The 20,915-nt window shown below is 38.7% G+C and overlaps 1 protein-coding gene across 11 annotated transcripts in view; it reads right to left on the bottom strand.

Moving 5' to 3' along the window:
- Positions 1-20,915, bottom strand: part of LOC121422412 (WASH complex subunit 2-like) — a 151,627-nt gene that overhangs the window by 24,630 nt on the left and 106,082 nt on the right. For 9 of the 11 annotated variants that reach the window (XM_041617426.1, XM_041617428.1, XM_041617429.1 and 6 more), the window contains 5 exons: positions 19,640-19,731; positions 18,934-19,027; positions 17,821-17,982; positions 13,712-13,837; positions 150-3,278 (listed from right to left, as the gene is read on the bottom strand). In XM_041617426.1, the coding sequence (XP_041473360.1) occupies positions 150-3,278; positions 13,712-13,837; positions 17,821-17,982; positions 18,934-19,027; positions 19,640-19,731 (3,603 nt within the window). Of the gene's footprint in view, positions 1-149; positions 3,279-6,197; positions 6,387-7,199; positions 7,347-9,723; positions 10,168-13,711; positions 13,838-17,820; positions 17,983-18,933; positions 19,028-19,639; positions 19,732-20,915 lie in introns of all 11 variants that reach the window. The other 2 variants (XM_041617435.1, XM_041617438.1) reach the window with 2 other exon arrangements.

Genomic DNA, 20,915 nt, shown 5'->3' with positions numbered 1-20,915 from the left:
CTCAAATATAATAATGAAATAAAAGTAAGGTTTATTAATACACAAAATCATAAGAAACTATCTCAGATCAAGTTGGACATGCGAGTCATGCAGGCAGGTTCCTTGATGCACCCAAGAGGCTTCATCATGCAGAGCATACCACACCACACCTTGAAAAGCTCTGCCTTCCGCCAAACTGATCCTACGGAGGATGACGCCATGCCTGACGGGGTGTACGATATCGATGATGAAGCGGATGATGATGGACATGATGATGATGATGTGGGTGGTGGAGCGTCTGGGAGCCTGGCTGGCACTTTTTGAGGATTCTTGGAAGGTTTTGGAAGAGGCTTTGGAGGTTCTTTGATACTGCGCTTAGACACCAATCCCCTGGTACCCACAGGATGAGGGGGTGAGTTGGATGAGTTGGAGTTAGAGTTGGTGTTCTCATGGGGTAAGGGTACCCTCCCCTTCTGTTTCTTGATCTTACTTGGCCTGGGGAAGGTGAACCCTCCAGAGAAGGACGTTTCAGAGTCACTCTTCTCTGTGGAGGAGGAGGATGGTGTCCGACTGACGGTCCTCTTGCAGGAAAAGGAATAGGATGGTGTCCGTCGGATGCAAGCTTCGAACTGTTCCGAGACAGCAGCAACAGGAGGCCTCTTCCATTCTACATCACTGGTTCCTCTGGGACTGGAGGGACGCTGGATGAGTGGGGTGTCATGGTAGTGCTGATCGGCAGGGGGTGTCTTCATGGAAGGGATGGGCGAAGCAGCTTTACGGCCCCATTTGGGACTGACTGGTTGCTTCTGATTGTTCTCAGCCTCAAGATTTGACAGGCTGATATTGGATTTTGCGTCAGTGTTCTTTGGGAATTTGTGCTGTGGTCCTGGACTACCCTTTCTAGAGGATTTAGGAGATGATGGGGGTGAGGGACGATCTTTCTTATGGCTAAAGAGAGCTATCTTTTGAATAAGAGACATTTTGCACAACTCATTGGGTGGGCAGTGGTCATTTTGATTGGAATCTTCCTTGGTTGTTTTCGAATGACCGTTCTCGGTGCTATTCTCAAAGGAAGCTATTTTCTGAGAAGTTACCGACGAGTTTGAATTTGAGGAGTTGGAGGAGATCATAGAGATATTATGGGGATTGTAAGTGTTGGTAGAACTGACAGTGGTGAAAGAATCGTGGGAATTGGCAGAGATGTTGGAGAGATTGAGGGAATTCATTGAGAATTGAGAGCATGTTGAGGAGTTGGAGATGATGGACATGTGTGCATTGATCATGACATTGTTAGAGTTGGTGGTGTTGGACGATTTTGGATAGGTAGGAGGTGATGATGAGAATCTGGATGCTATATGACCATTTTGTTCTCTGGAAGGTGTACTTCTACCAGGGCAATGGGATCCCTTTGGGGGCTTGGCAAGGACAGGGGGTGGTATGGGGGCCTTTGCTGGTTTCTGCGCAGGTGCAGGAGGTTGTTTCTTACCAGCTTTAGATTTCCGTGCCAGCATGGGTGATATTGGTGGGGCATGGGGAGGAGCTTGCTTGGTACCACTCTCATGGTTTCCATTAACATGGATGTTATTTTCATGTGTTACTTTAGGTGCATGTCTTAGGTGATGATCTCTAATTTTATCAATTACCAAGTTATCATCATAGCCATCAACTTCAGCCTCAATATCTCTAGCAAAATTTACCTCACTATCAATACCATTGCCTGTTCGATGATTCCCGTTGACCCTTTGCCCATTTGTTCGATACGATGGAGGAGGAGGGGGCGGTGGTAAATCTGCATCCCATCTGTAATGCCCGTCCCGGTGATGATGGGACGGACTACCAGCTGGAGAATCCCTTCTTGGACTCTGCCTGTTTGCATGCAAGACATCGTGTGACTTGCCAATTGCTCTTGGAGACGTTTGCTTCCTGTAGCCGTTCTTCAGGACTTGAGCACTAAAGATGGGCATATCGTCCTTCTCAAAGTCAAGGGACTTGTCAGACAAAGGGCTTCCTACAGGAGAGGCACCCGGGGATACATGTCTCCTGTCCCCATGAACAACAAAGGCAGACTGACCATTGGCTTTCAGAGCCCCTGAGTGGAGACCTTTGGGGCTTAGTGGTTCTGAAATGATAGGTCTGCTCTTGGAGTTTGGTGGAGAGGAAGAAACTTTGGATGTCAGGAATTTGAGTGGCGGTGGTCTTGCTGGCACCCTCTTCATTGGCTTGTCTTCACGCATTAGTTTATTGCTGATGCCATTCTTGGCTGTAGTCTTGTTCTCACTAGCATGGTTCACTGTCCATTCTGCACCGTTTGAATTTGTCTTCCTGATCGGGGCAAACCGGGATTGAAAGACACCGTTGGGAACACTGGATCCATCCTCAGTACTGTGAGATCGTAACCGCCTAAGCAGCTTTGGGCTGGATGATGAAGGAATGTTGTTGTTCATGTTGGATGGGTATCCATTCTGAACTTTGGCAGGAGGGCTTGGGTATCGTTGAGAGTTGTCCGATGCAGGATGCTCTTCAGCTTTGGACTTTTTTGAGAGAACATCCGGAGGTGGAGGAGGGAAGCCTTCCTGGTTGGGATTATCTAGAAAGGAAGGTGGTCTTGGGAATTCTGCAGGACTGGGTAGTCTACCGACGGAAGGGGGAGGAGGGGGAGGAAGGTCATTGTTTTGGTGGGTGCTTCTTGGGAGAGTAGGTGGTCCCTTCGCTTTGTGAGTCTTGGGTTCAAAGTCGGGAGGAGGAACATTTGGTGGACTTGGAAACTTGGGTAATGTTGGAGGTGGGATGGTGTTGAATACCTTAGGAGGCGGAGGAGGGTCGCTCGGAGGACTCGGAAATTTGGGGAAGGTAGGCGGTGGTTCATGGGAATTTGTGTGATACTTTGGGTATGTGGGTGGGGGAGGATCTTGGGGTGGACTCGGGAACCGAGGGAAAGTCGGAGGTGGTTCTTTAGGTGGGCTGGGGAACTTCGGAAGTGTTGGGGGAGGTTCTTGGTGGAACTTGTCAGTGTTGTGATTTCTATAATTTTGCTGAGGAGGTTTGAGAGCTTTCTGAGGAATTCTGTTCATAATGTTTGAAGAGACACCACCTTCATCTCCAATGGGTGAGTTAGGTCTGTAACGCCGCGGTTGACTCCGAAGCTCATTATTCTTCTGAATGGCGATAGGTGGGCTGGGCTTCGCTTTAGTCTGTGGAGGCTGCTTGCCAGGGCTAGCTTTAGTTGGTATTGGGCTCAAGTCGGGGAAAGACGACTTGACTGGCATAATGACCTCTATACAATTTGGAAGGAATCCAGCCTAGACGTGATAATCGGAAGTGAAACAAGCACAAGTTTCCATTACAATTTCACAAAAAGATCACAGGAAATCATTGAGCAAAAAACTATCAAGTTTCATTCAATGTGAATACTTAATTGGCATAAGCACTTTAATTAATGATACACAGATACTTTCAAGCAACAAATACAGAATCACCTATACTGATCTGAATACAAAGAACAAAAGAAAAAATTACCAAAAAGTAAATACCATTGAGTAAAATGATTTCTGACATACCATCTACTTTTAAAAGATCATGCACTGCCAACATGCATAGATTACTTAAAGCTTTACTATCCAATCCTTAATAATAATGGAAACAGTTCTGACAGAAATCCAAATAAAGTAAATGAAATCATCAGAGACTATTCTCATGCACTACAGATACAGTAAAACATATAGAATGAGCAATTTATCATAATAAATCCTAACTATGACATGCATGCCATGCAAATTGTATCATAAAAATAATCACATATCTATGCTCAGTATACCTCATCGACGTTGATTCTTACACAAAATTTCTTAATGTGAGAGGATTAAACAGCACCAATATTCCTGAAATCTCATAGAACAATTAGGAAAGAGAAGATCTATCAACATATCAATAATCAACAGCGGTACACTAAAAATGTCATTACACACAAACATCATTTACCATTTACGCATTTGAAATATAACATTTATTGGGGAATTTCCCTTATATTTCAGATAGCATAATTCATTTACAGGGATTCAGTGTCTTGCGTTTTCCACAGTTCAATACACCCTAGCATGCTTTATACCGGTAGTTTAATCTTCAAAGCTTATCAACTACACATGTACAATACAGGCACATACTTCTTAAAATGCTACCTCGAGATAATAAAAACTCACATATTCACGTTAAAGTCAACTGGTTTATTCATAGAACAACTTTCATACATGCAAACATACCATGATCAACTTTACATCATACCTATAACATCTTAAACATCATTTGATTAAAAGCATACATGTATATCTACTTAAAAAATTTATGACATCAAATTACTTCATAGAGCTTTTCATTTGGGAAAACCCTTCTCTTTGAAGAGCTCTTTTCCCTTGAACCAATTCACAGCACCTACTTTAATACTACAAGCAGCAACGCTCAGGGTGCAAGTTACTTTTATTCCCTACAAAATCTAAACTTAATGGTCCGAATTCACAACGGTGATTTTAAAAACCCACGGTTGAGTCCATGGTTTCGATAAACTATTTCATTCATGAGTCCACTGTTTGGAAGAATGGACTCATGAATAAACACAGTGGACTCATGAATAAAATAGCGTTGCTAACCACGCCAACAGGCCTCAATTCGGCGCACTGTGACAAAACCGTGCATCGGAATTGGAATTATTTATACACAAGCCAGATACGCGCTAAATTAAGCATAATTTATACAGGAAATCTGCATAAACCATGGACTCATTCGTGGGTTTTCACAACCACCTTTGTGAATTCGGGCCAATGAGCTTGATACATCAAAATACAATTACAATATAATCAGATCCTCGTGAACAATGATTGTGAATTCATACTAGCCCAATGAAAGAATGTGAAAATATATCACAACATGGACAAATAGACCATTTTTTCCAAATGCAAAAAATATGTAAATGCATTTCAATATTAGGATTTCAAAATAATATATATATCCACATATAGGATGGAAAAGTCACCTCAGCAGAAAAATGTGTATTTTTAAAGAATGAGATCATATATAAAATTGTATACATTCGCACAATCAAGCATCAACTCAAGGCACACATAGAATGGAATATAATGAAAGAGATAGTAAATACACTTTTCTGCATGCTTCAATTAAAATTGCATATCGAATACATGGATTATTGAACAAAATGGCTAAATAAATGGCTGAGAAAATACTGTGATGGTGCAGAAACACAGCAGTGTTCATATTGAATATATATCTTACACATTTTTTTACACATAAATGTCAGCATGTCACACACGAACTTGTGTTTATATTTTGAATAAAGACATAACATACAAAAACAAAATCAAGAACTCAGCGAACCCACAAGCAAAATGGTGATTATTAAATACTGAAAGGGAATTAAGATGAATACTAGAAAAAATGATAAGTAAAAAAATAAAATACCATAAAGATATAGAAGTGATTTAAGGTGAGTTGCGCTTTACATTATATTTAGAACAATTGAGCAGAGAAGGACGTGAAAGTGAATGGAAAGGACTGAGAAGGGAGTTAATGGGTTAAGTGATGAAAAAAGCTACACTCCACCAAAACACAAAATCTGAAAAGGAATCATTAGAGAACATTATCATGTCACATTAAACAGAGAACACAAACACAACGTGAAGATGAGAATTATATTGAAAAAAAGGCACAGCAGAGCACACTAAAATGTGGTGAGTTGCAAATGTATATACACATAAGAGTAATATACATGAATTTCAATTATTTATTATTATTTTTCTTTTAAGATGGAGGTATATTTGAAAATGAAAAAGAAAATCACCCCCAGCAGTTAAGTAAAAAGATAATTGTTTTAATTTTTCTTTTAAATTTCTTGGAGGGGAGGGGGGCAAAGTCACCCTGCTTCCCTTCATGCTGCGTGTGGTAATTTATATTTTAGAAATCTTAAAAGATACCATAACATGCAGATTCTTTCCAAAAATATGAAATGCATATAAATAAGTGAGAATGTCTTTAGAAATTCAAACTGACATATTGAAAATATGGGAAATTTGGTATGAAATTTCTTGATCTGCAAGGCAAAATAAAATTATGATGAAAGTTTCTTGAAAATATATAAAGCTAGACGCACAAACACATACACACACACAACGGCATGAAATCAGACTAAATGACGTAAACATTGAAAATGGCACCTTAAGTTTGCCGACCGCAGACGTGCTCTTGCCTTTCGGTGCAGCTACCGGTTTGAAGCGTGGCTTCACCGAGGCGTAGTCGGGCGTGTCCTCCGAAGGGGGAGGCGCAGAACCAAAGAGAGGAGTAGGGGTAACGTAGGAGGCAGAAGAGGAGGAAGATGAGGTAAGAGGATTTGGAGGGGTGGGGGACTATTTGAGTAGAAAAAAATAAACATTATGTTGGTATTTTTCAGATGATATATAATATATGCAATGGAAAGAATGGGAATAAAAGTAAAAAAAATTATGAGCAAAAAATCAACAAAAGTGAACATGATCAATAAAAGAAATAAAATGATAAATTCATGAACAAAACTATTACATATATGGGAAGAATAAATCAGCAAGGAAGATGATCATTTGGTACATACATGTAAATGTACTTACAGTTGATTGGACAAATACAACTCATACTTAAAATGAACTTTATTACATAAGCAGAAACAGACAGCATAATGTGTACATATGATATTCAATGAAATAAGGACTTTGGAAAATATTGATGGGACAATAAGCTTTCAGGTGTTTTCTTCATTATTATCATTGAGCCTTACAATTGAGAAGGCAAGCTCTTGAAATATCCCAATGATGACAATGACATCATAGCCTCCCTAGTGAAATTATGTGTCAATGTAGAATGACACAAAATCATATACAATGCTTCTTTTTCATAATTCGAAACAAAAAAAGGACAATAAAACAAATATAACTTTTGGGATGATGTGTAAAATGAGAGACAAAAATACACAGTGGATTTCAAATTTCAATAATGGATAGTAGAATACATACATATATTTTAAACATTACTGTCCATTTCATGAGTATGATATAGCAAAGAAGTGTTGAATTAATTACGCTCATTCATAGGATCATTTTGAAACGAAAGATATTGCCGGATGTCGTTCGATAAATGCCCATTCACAGGTCATTTATCATCCCGTTCACGTCGCCGTAAATTCCTACCTTGCTCTCGAAGGCGAGGTCGTCGTCGACCTCCGGTTCCTTTTTCTTTTTCTTGGTGAGTTTGGATGGATCCATGCCCCCGAACATGGAGACGGCTCCTGCAGGAGGCTTCTTGCTTGATCTGGTGGCCGCCAGCGAGGGTGGATCCTGGTGGAGTTGAAAGGAGAGAGAAAAAGAAAGAAAAAAAAAGAGGGACATTGGAAATGGGGATGGACATATTAGTGGGGATAGAAATCTACGACACTGTCATGAAATAACTTGCAGTAACGTATCAAGGTAAGCACTATCAAAAGACATATTGGCCCCGATTCACAAAGGTGGTGATGAAAACCCACGGTTGAATCCATGGTTTATGCAGATTTATTGTATAAATTACGCTTAATTTTGCGCGTATCGGGCGAGCGTATAAAAATTGTCCAATGCCGATGCAAGCTTTGGCCACAGAGTTCCAAATTGATGCCTGTTACCATGGTCAGATACGCTATATTATTCATGAGTCCACTGTTTGAGGAGTGGACTCATGAATAAAAATGGTGGACTCGAATAAAATAGCGTGGATAACCATGGCAACAGGCGTCAACTTGGCACACTGTGACAAAACCCCGCATCAGCATTGGACAATTTTTAGTATACGCAGTAAATTAAGCGTATTTCATACAGGATATCTGCATAAACCATGGACTCAACCGTGGGTTTCCAAAACCACCTTTGTGAATTCGGGCCAGTATGTTTTCATTCTACCTACACAAAATCATCGCTTTTATGTAGTAAAAAAAAACAACCTGTGAAATAATGGCAGATTCTAGGACTGCTTCATGAAAATTGTCAGCAGTGAAAAGGACAAATGTAATCATTACCAAACAGACACCTGTGCTTCTAAGCCAATAAAATCAAAGGTAGCTGTCGATCTGAAAATATGTCAGATAACAAATGGTGATAACAACACCCTCCCCCCCCCTGGTTCATCAAAAAGATGGTGCTATTCACCAGGCGACAAAAGACACATTTGAAAATGAAATCTATGTGGGTTGATGTGACATTATAATTGACATTACTGACCAAACTCTACAACATGAACTCTCAGCTGCTCATCTGCAAATTGCACACAAATCAATCAGACTGAAATGTAACAATTTTTTACAACTAAGTAATTTAATGAAATAATCCTTTCATTACTAACTGCAAGTCAAAGAAAGGCTATTTTCAACTGCTTCTATAATAACAGATTATAGACCAACATGATTTTGGACAATGTGATACATTTTGTTTTCTTTGCTAATGCAGATGATATCATGAGATATCAATGATACACGCATGCATCTTCACGTTCTGCTAAACCAATAATAATACTAATATTGGGTATTTGTATAGCGCACATATTAACCATGTAATGCAGTCAAGGCGCTAATATATTACCCCGGCTATTAAGCTAGTCTACCGATTCCGGTGCTCACAGCTTTTTGAGGATTTCCTTCATGCCAGTACCCGTTTACCTCACCTTGGTTGAGTGCAGCAAAATGTGGGTCAATTTCTTGCTGAAGGGAATTACGCTGTGGCTGGGACTTGAACCCACGACCCTGTTTCGAAGTCCTGAGACTAATCCAGTGGGCCACAATGCTACATGCATGCAGATATGTTAGGCCTCAGTCATGCCAGTGAAGCTGACTCTAGGGCCCGTCTTACAAAGAGTTACGATTGATCCAATCAACCACAACTATGGAAAGCCAGCAATGTCACCATCTAAAATGCATGTTTGTTCAAAATGTTTTCTAGATCGGATGTATATTCATACATTCATAGTTTTCTTGAAAATTCAGTGTGCTTCTTTTGGTTTTCCAAGGACATTGTGTGTATTTCCTAAAGAAAAAATTATGACACTGATGGATTTCCATATACTTGAGATTGATCGGATCAATCTTGATTCTTTGTAAAACGGGGCCCAGATCAACCAAATCTATTACATTATTTCCAGTGACATTTGGAGTTGGTTTTATTGGTGTTGACTGAAGCATAAGCGGGATATACAATCCCCTTTATAATACCATAAACAAGAAAGCCTGCTGGTTACTGGGGCAACCTATACATTCTGTGCATGAGTTCTTGAGTTTGCAAATAACAACTCAATGAAAAACTATTATGTGTAGTGCCTTTGTTTGTTTTTTTCAGGTGGGGGGGGGGGGCATTCAAGAAATTTAAAAAAAAGTTAAAATTCAACTTGGATCGACTTTAATGGGTGAGTACCCTTTTGAGTTACCCCCTCTCCCCAAAAAGAGAATAACAATTAATAAATGAAAACAACAACAATAACAACACATGTGAAGACAGTACATTTATGAATAAAAATATATGACAAACAAAATTCAAGGAAATAAAGTTTTTTTGTGTGTGGATGAGTTGTTTTTAGTTTTATATTTGTTTGTAGATTTCGGGTGGTTAAAGGTTAATCCCAGAACTAATGAATGAAAGAAAATTTTGAATTCTAACAATAAGATAAAATCAAATATGATGGCAAAAACTGACTTACCTCTTTAGGTGGTTCTGGAGGGGTATCAGTCTCAGCTCCTTGTGCTGCAAGACCGACGCCACCCAATGGATCCACCGCACCAGACGACTCCTCAACCACCTTCTTCTCCGCATCTTTCTTTTCCTCCTTCTCTTCCTTCTTCTTCTCCTTCTTCTTCTCTTCTTTCTTCTTCTCCTTCTTTGGCTTTGACTCTCCAAAGAGATCGTCCTCATCGTCGTCATCGAAGAGACCTCCTTTGGGGGGCACAGCAGGCTGCTGCTTCTTCTTCTTCTCCTTCTTGGAGGCAACGGCGGCCTTGACGCCGGAGGAGCGGGATGTTGTTTTGCTGGCGGTGGAGGCGAAGAGGTCATCCTCCCCCTCGTCCTCCTCCCCGAATAGCCCCTTGCTCCCCGAGGTAGCTCGTTTGCGGGGTGTTCCTGACTTTTCGTCCGTTTCTGACTGATCCTGATGTGATGAGGCATAAGAGAAGTTAATGCCTGTTCATATAACAAAGCTAGAAAAACCTCCGGAGCCCTACTCCATAGCGGAGAGTGCACATTGCATAATATACTAACATGTCTTCAGCCATATGTGACCTGCCACCGGAAAACCAACAATAAGTCATCCAAAATTAATTTTGAGATTTTCATTGACCCTGAAAAGCACATCCTAAGCTTTAAAATTAAATATACCTTGACAAAACTGATCAAAAAATAATCATAACCAGTACAATCAAAGTAAAAGAAATCCAAAAAATATAAAGGGACAAACAAGGTTTGGAATTCGGGTTCACTCAAACATGAGAATTGAACACAGTGCAAGCTCGGTGAAACTTCCATTTCGTCCAGAAAAGGGGTGTTAAAAATCATTTATCTTGTCTATAATTGAAAAATTCAAATTTTATAATATGTAGTAGTGTTACTCTACCTGATCAAATCATTTTCTAAGTATTGCTTTTTGGAGACAAAATTATGATTTTAGCTATATACAGAGAACCTTACCTAGCAACTCATTGTTGGTTTGGGTGGCGGGTCACATACTAGTATAACTATTCATTTATATTCAAGTACATAGGGGACGATACAGATTATAACATCAGGAAAATCAAGTCTGGAGAGAAACAAATTTTTGAATTCATTTGGAGAAAACAATGTCACATTAACAAGGGATCGAAAGTACAAATTCACAGATACATCATGTCTTTGAAAACTAATTTCCCGTTTGAAAAATCTGTAAATATATCTAGACATGAATAATCAGTCTCACTTACTTGAGATATTTTCCTTGAAAATGGGAATATTAAAGGATCCATTACCATATACAGGGGTGAGTTCATGAAAGTGCAATGGTTTTCCTTTATGCATTATGTGGGAGGTATTGCCCTCATATATCTGAGGCAAATATCGGAACAAAGCATTATCTCATGGTCCTGTTGTGTAGCGAATTTATTTCTCTCCAGTTCTTTTTAAGTCGTTTACATCAATGTAAATAGCAACAACAACTAGCAAACTGTAAACATGTATTGAATCTACTAACACATAGCTTATTAAAAAAATTCATCAAAATTTGTGATTTCTTACAAAATATTATTATAATCACAGGCATTATACAACACACAAGGTCTTTGAAAACGATGTTGTGTAATTCTAGAAACTTTGAACTATATCTGCAGTAATTACATGTTCAAGGATCTGAAGAACACTTGAAAAGTTGTTGAAAATGTTATGTGATGAGGTATACTGAACGACGTACAAAACAAAATCTCTGTTTTCTTTTTTCTCATGCAATGTCATCATCAAAATAGCAGAAATCATACTTGTTTTGCCTGTGGCATCATAATATCTCAGCAATCCTCAAACACATAATGACCTCATAAAGACTTACATGAAGCAGATATTCAATAGATAAAATCGACTTGAAATTTTCGAATTTCACAGAGTACAAGACTGAAGGACTATTTTTTTCTTTAAGCTTTGGAGGTGCTTCATTTCACTGTATTTCTATCCATCCAAAAGACAGTGTAGCTCTTATGATTGAGTATGAATTTTCATTCAAACCAAGTACTTATCAAACAATCATTAAAAATCTAATAAATCATGAATTACGAGCCATCTCCACTCAACGTAACATCAAAAGATTTTCCTTATTCCAACTATGAATATCCAAAAATAACCACCCATAATATTTCTCAAACCCATTCCTGCAATACGATTATAAAAGATTAACACCCAATAGAAGAATTTATGTCATGACCACAGTGGTTTGAGCCATGCAATAGTTTATACTATCGCACTGCAACAAGTAAGCACAGACGGTAGCAGATAACACAGGAAAGACAAGTATGATTATCTCGAGTGCATTTGACACAAGAAAGAACAGGCCCCCATCCATACAAAAACTGCCTCACGTAATCACCCTAATTTGCTATCAGTGCGTCTATAATCAGAAATAGAAATGGACAAACCAAAATACACTCTCATTCCGCCCACTCCCAAATTCAAATCAAATTACGCTAAAGAGAGCATGGTTGCATGACTAGGGGCTGGGAATGTCCGGCAATTCCCACTTGCTACCCCTTCCCAAGTTGCGTATTGAGCCCCCGTCTCGAAGATAAGCCCGAGGCTTTAATACAGCAGACGCAAAGTACATTGTACATGTAAGACAAATCAGGGAATATTACAGAAGACAATCTTAATGAGCAACCTGGTTCTATCTTGTTTCATCTCTCTCTAGCAAACATCATCTTCACCACAGAAAACCTAGTCTGTAAATCACACCTCAAGGTTTTTCCACAGCATTATAATACCCCATTTGTTCTTTCCATTGTTATAACAAACGTATTGAGCAATCAAAGCTTTTATGCTGGAAAACCCCAAAACCACCCGATTGCTAGATGTACCTTCCCATTCGGCCTTGGGACAATGCAGAATACAAAATTTTCAGCCAGCCCTTGCAGTAATCCCTCGCAGGTACACCCCTCAGTGGAGCACTGCAATTGTTTGAAAAATCACCTAAGAACCACTGTCAGTTAAAGGGGAATTTAGAGGACACCAAGTCACTGCCTTGGGTTAAGTCTAGCCCTGTTTAACTGACATGCTTCAAACCATTATGAAGTCTATGAAAAAGAGGAAATACGAGCCAATTGTACTACATCATAAGTGTTTTATCAGAATGAATTTTCTTCTTTTTTTTTAATCTTCCCTAAAAGAGGAAAACTAGCCTCATTTGTGTGAAATGCAACATTTAGGAATTCTGTGTTGAATAGACAATAGTGCTCTTTGTCTGCTAAGGTATAGTAACATACATGCATTACAAGGAACACAGCTGATACATCCTTCATACATGTAATGACCACAAAATAAAATATACACTATGGCTTTTAACAGGCCAAATCTATTCTTTCTTGTATGATTGATCAATGAAATATGAAAAAAAAATGACACACAGAGCATCATTTAAAGTATTATAAATACTTCTTATATGTACTATTTTTTTAAATTACATTGAATATATATGTTTCTCATGAATTTGAATACAATTTCTGTAATTTCAAATATGAAAGTGTAATCTACTGTTCAAGTCAACTTATTTTGAGAAAAAAAAGATGCTACATGAACTTCATGGTAACTTCAACTTTTTCATTCAGTTTATTTTTCCTTCTGATTTTATAATTGTTACCAATCAAAATAACTTTGTTGTCGTGACAACAAGAAGCACCCCTGAAAGTGTACCAGCTCTGAACCTTGGGCGATATCATCCAGGCAGATGCAACAACGAAGAAGGCATGCTTTTTCTTTAACCCACTGACCACCAAACTCCTGAATTACCATAGGGTTAATACAGGAGGAACCAGGGTTCAGAAGTCTATGGGTTATGCTGCAAGTCACACCAACAAAGCTGACTCCAGACCGATCAAAGCTGCTACATTATTACCATTTACATATTATTGATTGATCTGTGAGTTGGTTTCGTCGGCATGACTGGAGCATCAGGAGGAACGGTTTCTTACCTTTGTCTGAGGGACCGGTGTGTCGGAGCCGAAGAGATCTACCCCGGGATTCTCCTCGTTCTTGAGACCAAACAGGATGGCTTCATCATCAAAGATACTCTTGCTCTTGGTTCTCCTTCTTGACATCTGGTGTTTTTCAGAGAGAAATGGGAGAGTGGTGTTGGAAAAGGTCAAACTGCCCCTAGGTCAACCTCTGGGGCCCGTTTCATAAAGAGTTTCAACTGTTGTTACTTTGCCATTATGGCAACTACCAAGGCAACCTTGATTTTGATTGCCTGCTGGGCCCTGTTGCCATGGTAGTTGCCATTATGGCAAAGTTAAAACAGTTGGCAAGTCCTTTATGAAACAAGCCACTGGTGTTGTCCAATGAGAAGAGAGTGTTAGAAAAAAAAGGTAAATTGCCATATGGTCTAAACATGATGTGATAGAAATGGAACTATTGTCATAATTGATATTAATTGCTAACCAATATCAATTGAACGCACTTACCTCAACAGGTAACCTGCCAGGCATTGTGTACTCATATGGTCAGGTAGTAATAGAAACAATATCAACTTTGACTTCCCAGGTGGCTGAGAATGCAAGAGCAAGTTGTGTAACTCCATACACTCTTCAAAACAAAATTCTGACACTACAGCCTGGTGTAGCACTCTACTGACCAATCAACATGCATACATCTTGTGAGATTAAAAACTAAGGGATTTCCCCTAATTCATTGTGCTTCGGGTGGAGTAACTTTATCTCTTATTTCCTCCCCAGCATGGAGCAAAGTCTTTTTGGACGATATTACCCTCTGAATAACCCTTAGGGATATCCTACCAAACATACATATATCCTGATTCAAATAGAGGCAGGAACATGTGTTATGATTAAGTGCAGCAGGTCTTAAATCAAGATATAAAGGAAAAGGCCATTTTTCTTCAGGCCGGCCACATGGACACGAATCTCTATGCCTAATGAACGGGGGAAGTGAGGTCAGTGAACTATGGCCTTCCGTTATTGTAAGATCAGGGGGGTGTTTCACAAAGATTTAAGTGTGACTTAGAGTCGCAGTTAAATGCCTAGTCGCGTTGTGTGGTATATATGGCATGCATGGATTGGTCAGTCATATCATGCCAAGAGAACGCGCACTGCAGCGTATTGATCAATAAGATTGCGCATTTCATATCATGTTCGCGCCGGCATTTAAGTGCAACTCTAAGTTATACTTAAATCTTTGTTTAACACCCCCCCCACAGGATGAGTATATTTCAAAGTTGGAGGGCAAGTGTTCAAACATTAGCTCTGAATCAATAGTCATTGCTTTCCATAAGTATATGTAATGTCTAAGCCTGAGTCATATCGATTATTTTGAAAACCGGTGTTCGACAGCTCTAATTCGATCGAACATCGATGCATCGAATACAGTATTAAAGGCGGGGAAAATGTAATCTTGTTTTTGCGTCGATGCGATGCGCTTTGCATATGCACTACTACGCACTGACGGTATGCGCTGCTATGCTGGCGTTGGCCGGGTGAGCGTTGCACAAGCAGATGACAGCTAGAGCAAAGTTCGTTTGTATTTTCCATGATCACAAAACACACAAAAAAGGCCGGGACCAAAGCAGAATTCTTCCCAAAATATCTTCAACAATGATATTTGCAGATGACAACATATAAGTTTAAAATGAAACAATAATAAAGACATGAATCACGCAGAGTCGATCCGAATGATTTTCGGTCAACTAGCATTCGCAGTCCATTCACCAGCCCCGTCCGCAGCTAGCTAGCTCCGTACACTCACTCACCCGAAACGACAGGCGTGCTTGACGTCAGCGCCAGCAAACAAGTGCAATCAACGGAGAGCGCTGTAACTTGCCTGAGATTGTGTAGTTGGATCCAAAATGAGCTCCAAATAAATTTATGGGAATAAATATGTAATTTTCTCTGGATGGTCATTTGAATTGCTATTCAATGCTGATATAACGATTGTGAGGAAAGATTGTGGAATATGAGTTATGACGATGTTCGAGAATTAATCCTGATAATGACAATCCAGTTTTTTAGACGCAATTGAGCATGCGATCAAAATAAATACGAATGTTTCGAATCGAGCCCTAAATTCATCTAAATTATTACGATTTAACAAGATTTTATGGTCATACTAAGAATATTGACGATGTCAGCAAAGTATGTTATGTTCATATGGAAGAATTAATACTGGGATTATTTCTATTGTTATTCCATCTCTGGACGTCTCTCCATAAAGCTCCGAGAAAATAAGCACAATGCGCATGCGTGTTCGATGACGTATGACATATTTTCCCATTCATGAAATCAGAGCCCAAAGTTGGGCACAAACTAGCTTCAAATTGATGGGAAAAAAATCAAACGCAATTTTCTCTTTTTTGTCATGTAAAATGTTATTATATGGTGATATTACGAACTTGAACAGAGTTTTTGCATGTAGACAATGTTCGAGAATCAATCCTGACGTGATGATTATTTTTTTTAGACAAGTGCACTAGCTCGACTCAAGAAGTCAAGTCGATCGTCATGAGATGTCCGCCATTGAAAATTGAAACGAAATACAAACGTTTCACATTAAGCTCTAAATTCATATTAATGATTATCATATGCAAATTATTGTTAAATATTACGATTAAATAATGTTCTATGGTCATGATATTAATATTGTTCATGAAAGCAAGATTTATTTTACGTTGATCGCGTCAATTTCCGGCCATTTTCTGGTTTGATTAAAGAACAGTACTGCGCATGCACGATCGATGGCCATGACTTCCATTCATGAATTCATCGTGCATAAATTATCTCGGCACGAGCAGACGAGTAAGACTCGAACTATGATCGAAATAAACTTCAAATTAATGGTGAATAGCATCATAATTACTCAATCGGTTTCATTTTGGGGGCAATAGAAATCAAGTAGTAGTAAAGTTGGACATTACTGATATTTTGATGATTGATTGTGTAAACCAAACGAATCGGCCGGCCGACGTATTTTTTATTATTTTTTTCGATGCACCGATTTTGCAAAATCTGCACCGGTGTTCGATGACATCGATCGAACACCGATTTTAAAATCGATTCGGCTCAGGCTTAGTAATGTCACATAGACAAATTTTGTTTCATCTTTAGAGATTACATGTTACGTGTAACTTTTTCACAGATTTGTATGCATTTATGCATTTTTTAAGAAGATTCTCTTGTTCAAGGGGTGAAACTTTCAATTTTCAATAAAGCTTGCAAAAATGCTTGAACAGGGTTTAAATGAGACCAATTGATCAAATGCATTTTGCGGGAGTTTAAAAACCCAAACATCTGTCTGTTCAGCAAGTCTATGAAAGACATAGGGTTCTTATTTGTTCTTCTTTGCTTGGATTTAGGTACAACTAATCTTTGTAAGGGGGAAAGGTAGGGGGTGACAAAGACATCCTTGTTCTTACTACCTATATAAAGACAAATGCGCTTTGGGGTTGTTATAAAAAAAAAATGTGACCAAGCCTGTTATCACCTGTGTGTATTTTACTAAATTTGAGAGGTCTTTTGGGAAAACGACTCCCTATTTTTGGAAGACAAGGGTATTCACCTGTTATTCTTTGCTTGGATTGAGGTCCAACTAATATTTTTAAGGGGGTAAGGTCGGGGCAAGGTAAACACATCCCTGTCCTTATTAACTAGATGGTGAATGTGCTTTAGGGTGGTTTGGAAAACCTGTGATCACATGTGTGTACAGCAATAAAGTTTAGTGATCCCTAGGCAAAATAACTCCTTATTTTTTTAAGACCAGGGCTACTCTTGTTCTTCTTTGCTTGGGTTGAAGTCCAACTAATCCTTCTAAGGGGGAAAGGTAGGGGGCATGACAAACAGATCCCTATCCTTATTAATATCTAATAGATAAATGTGCTTTGGGGAAAACAGCTCCTTATTCTTTTAACATTAAGGGGTACTCATTTGTTCTTTCCTTGGGTTGAAGTCCAACTGATCTTTCTTACGGGGTAAGGTGGGGGCAGGACAAATATATTCTTGTCATTATTCTCATGATCTAATATATAAATGTGCTTGTGGGAAAGCGATTCCCTCTTCTAATAAGAGGAAGGGGTACTCACTTGTTCTTCTTTGCTTGGATTGGGGTCAAGCTGATCTTTCTTAGGGGGTAAGGCAGGGGGCGTGGCAAAGAGATTCTCGTCCTTATCCTCCTCATCGTGGAAGAGACTAAGGGTGTTCTGAGACCGGTTGGCCTTCGCTTGTGGCGACAACTGCTCCGGCTTCTGATGATCAGATTTAATGGGACAGAGCATAAGAGACAGGGAAGAGAGATGGAGAAAGGAATCACAAAATTTACAATAAAAAAAATAACCTGAAAATTGACACATTATATTTCATGAGATAAACAAAAAATAGTTTTCAAACAAGAATTTCCTTCTTGAAAAATCTAAAAAAAAAAACACAAACTTATTCCATTTCCTATACGACGAACAACAAAAAGAAAAATGAGTGTAGGACATCATCAGTTCTCTCACTTGCATACCAACTAGGCTGTGCACCTAGTTCTCTTGTGATATTTTATTTTTTTAATGCCATGACAATGCTTCCCGAAATCTGAATATGACTAAATATTATACTTAAAGTTGAGTCTTGCAAACAACAAATCACTATATTAGTCAGATTACACAGAGTTGCGATTGATCCGATCAATCGCAACTATGGAAAGCAAGCAAAGTCAACATATAAAATGCATGTTTGTTCATTTTTTTTCTATGATGTATATTCATAAATTCATTGTTTTCTTGACAATTTGGTGTGTTCTCCTTTGTTTTCAAAGGACATGTTGCAAATTTCCTTTAAAAAAAAATTATGACACTGATGGATTTCCATCGAGGTACGATTGATTTGACCAATCGTAAGTCTTTGTTAGAATGGCCCCTGGGGCCCGTTGCAGAATGAGTTGCAATCGATCGCAACTCTAAAAATCATGCGCAACTTGATTTTCAACCAATCAACAGCGCGCATTCGGGACTTACAATTGATTTTTTGGCTTGCGTTTAAACGCAACCCTTTCTGCAACGGGCCCCTGATGTGTTGTACCATGTCTTATTGATTAATGAAATGACGCTTAATATAACATTTAATACTTAAGTTGGATGTAAGCCAGTCTTTGTAAAACAACCCCCCCCCCCCATTTAGTAAGCAATTTATGACAAGTCATCATTAAATGTTACCTTTTGTGGGGGCTCTGCCTCTGTCTTAGGGGGGCTTCCAAATATATCTGCCCCTTCAAAGAGGGCTACGCCACCAGGGGGCTTCTTTTTAGGTCTGCGAATAAAAAGTAGATATAAAATGATAATTTAGATATGAAAAACATCCACTTCATAGACAAGAACAAAAAAAAACAAGGAGGGATTTCACTTCGAATTAGCCATTGGGGGCAAGCTTCCTTAAAAAATAGAATTCAAAGGGGTCCAATCAAGTTGGACTATTAATATTTTTAGCAATTTGCAGATGCATACTATAGACAGGGCTACAAAATGGTTTTGAAAGTGGGGTCCTTGCTAAAATCCATATTTTTGGGAGGGTACACGATTGAAAAAAACTCCCCCCCCCCCCCCCTTCATTACGCAGCCCCCGATAGATTGTATTGTTTCAAGTACTGCACAAAAATGACATATTATCATAACAACTGCTATTGTTCTTAAGGTTTTTACATCAAGTAACAATAAGGGATATTTATACACTTTCATATCACAAATTGAATTACTGTATGAATAACTCAATCATTATTGTCATAATCCCTTAATCTATTTTTATTTCTCTCTTATATCTACCCATCCATCCATCCATCTACCCATCTTTAAATTATTATATCACTACCAGTAATCCATTCGCAGCATCATATGTATATTATAAAAGTCAATGGAAGGCACTCACTGTTCTTTGGGTTTGGCTTCACCTCCAAAGAAATCTTCTTCTCCTTCTCCTTCGATATCATCAAACAATCCTTGATTCTTCTTTGCAGCAGCCTTTCAAATAGATAAATGAATAAATAAACTATCATTCATGTTTCCCAAACATCATACATGTAATACATTTCACTTTTAAAGGCACTGCTCAGCACTGATTTGACTTTTAAAAATTTGAGCAATATATATAATAATATAGGATATTTATATTGCGCACATATCCAGTGCTCAAGGCGCTCCTATATTACCCGGCTAAGCTGGGGCTTCACAGCGCACACAGCTTCTTGAGGAATTGTTTCCTACCAGTACCCATTTACCTCACCTGGGTTGAGTGCAGCACATTGTGGATCAGTTTCTTGCTGAAGGAAACTACGCCATGGCTGGGATTCGAACCCAGGACCCTCTGTTTCAAAGTCCGGAGACTAATCCACTGGGCCACAATGCTCCACCATGTCAACAAGCAATGTGTTGTTACCCATGTAGTGAGATGTAAAAATGAAGCCCTGAAAATATGCTACTGAAAAATCCATATTTAGTGCTTTAAGAAGTGAAAATGCACAACTGGCAGAAACACCATCCCAAATTTATTTGGTAATAATACTTGTATATAAGTTACCTTCCTTTTTTGTGTGTATATGAACAATACATGTACAACACATATAAAAATTTTAAGATTTTCAGCAAGGCATGCACACCCTTAACCAATGTCTTTTAGGTCAAATTCAGTTGCCTCAGCCAAAATAAATTAGTCTTACTGCAGAAAAGTTTACATACTATAAATGATTATATGGTGCGAAGGGCATTCCTGCACTGATGCAACGCGCTCCAGCGCTGATGCAAAAGTTTCATATGATTTTAAGGTTATTTGTAAGAGATTCCGTATAAAATTACATTGGCAGTGAATGCAAACATTGCGAAAAAAATTGAGAGGAAGAATGGAGATAATGGGCAAAAAGACAATTACAGTCTATTTAGAGATAAAGGCGATTCATCATTACTCATGCATGCTTTCATAACATTTAATAGTGCAAAATTTGCCATCAATATATTTGTTAGCAGTTAAATCACTCCATACACAAACATACGTTTCTTCACCAATAGTTGTCTTTCCTGTAATTATTAAATGTTGATTAATATCATGAGCCAATTAATGGATGTTTTTGTTTTACACAGGCGGATTCTTTTGAAACAAACAAAAAATAACAAAGGATACAAATAACTTTGGAAGTGATTACTGAAAATGT

The sequence above is a fragment of the Lytechinus variegatus genome, chromosome 10, assembly GCF_018143015.1.
Source record: "Lytechinus variegatus isolate NC3 chromosome 10, Lvar_3.0, whole genome shotgun sequence".
In the NCBI taxonomy this organism is placed as follows: Eukaryota; Metazoa; Echinodermata; class Echinoidea; order Temnopleuroida; family Toxopneustidae; genus Lytechinus; species Lytechinus variegatus.
The sequence above is the reverse complement of the archived record's forward strand: the minus strand, read 5'-3'. Positions and strand labels throughout refer to the sequence as shown.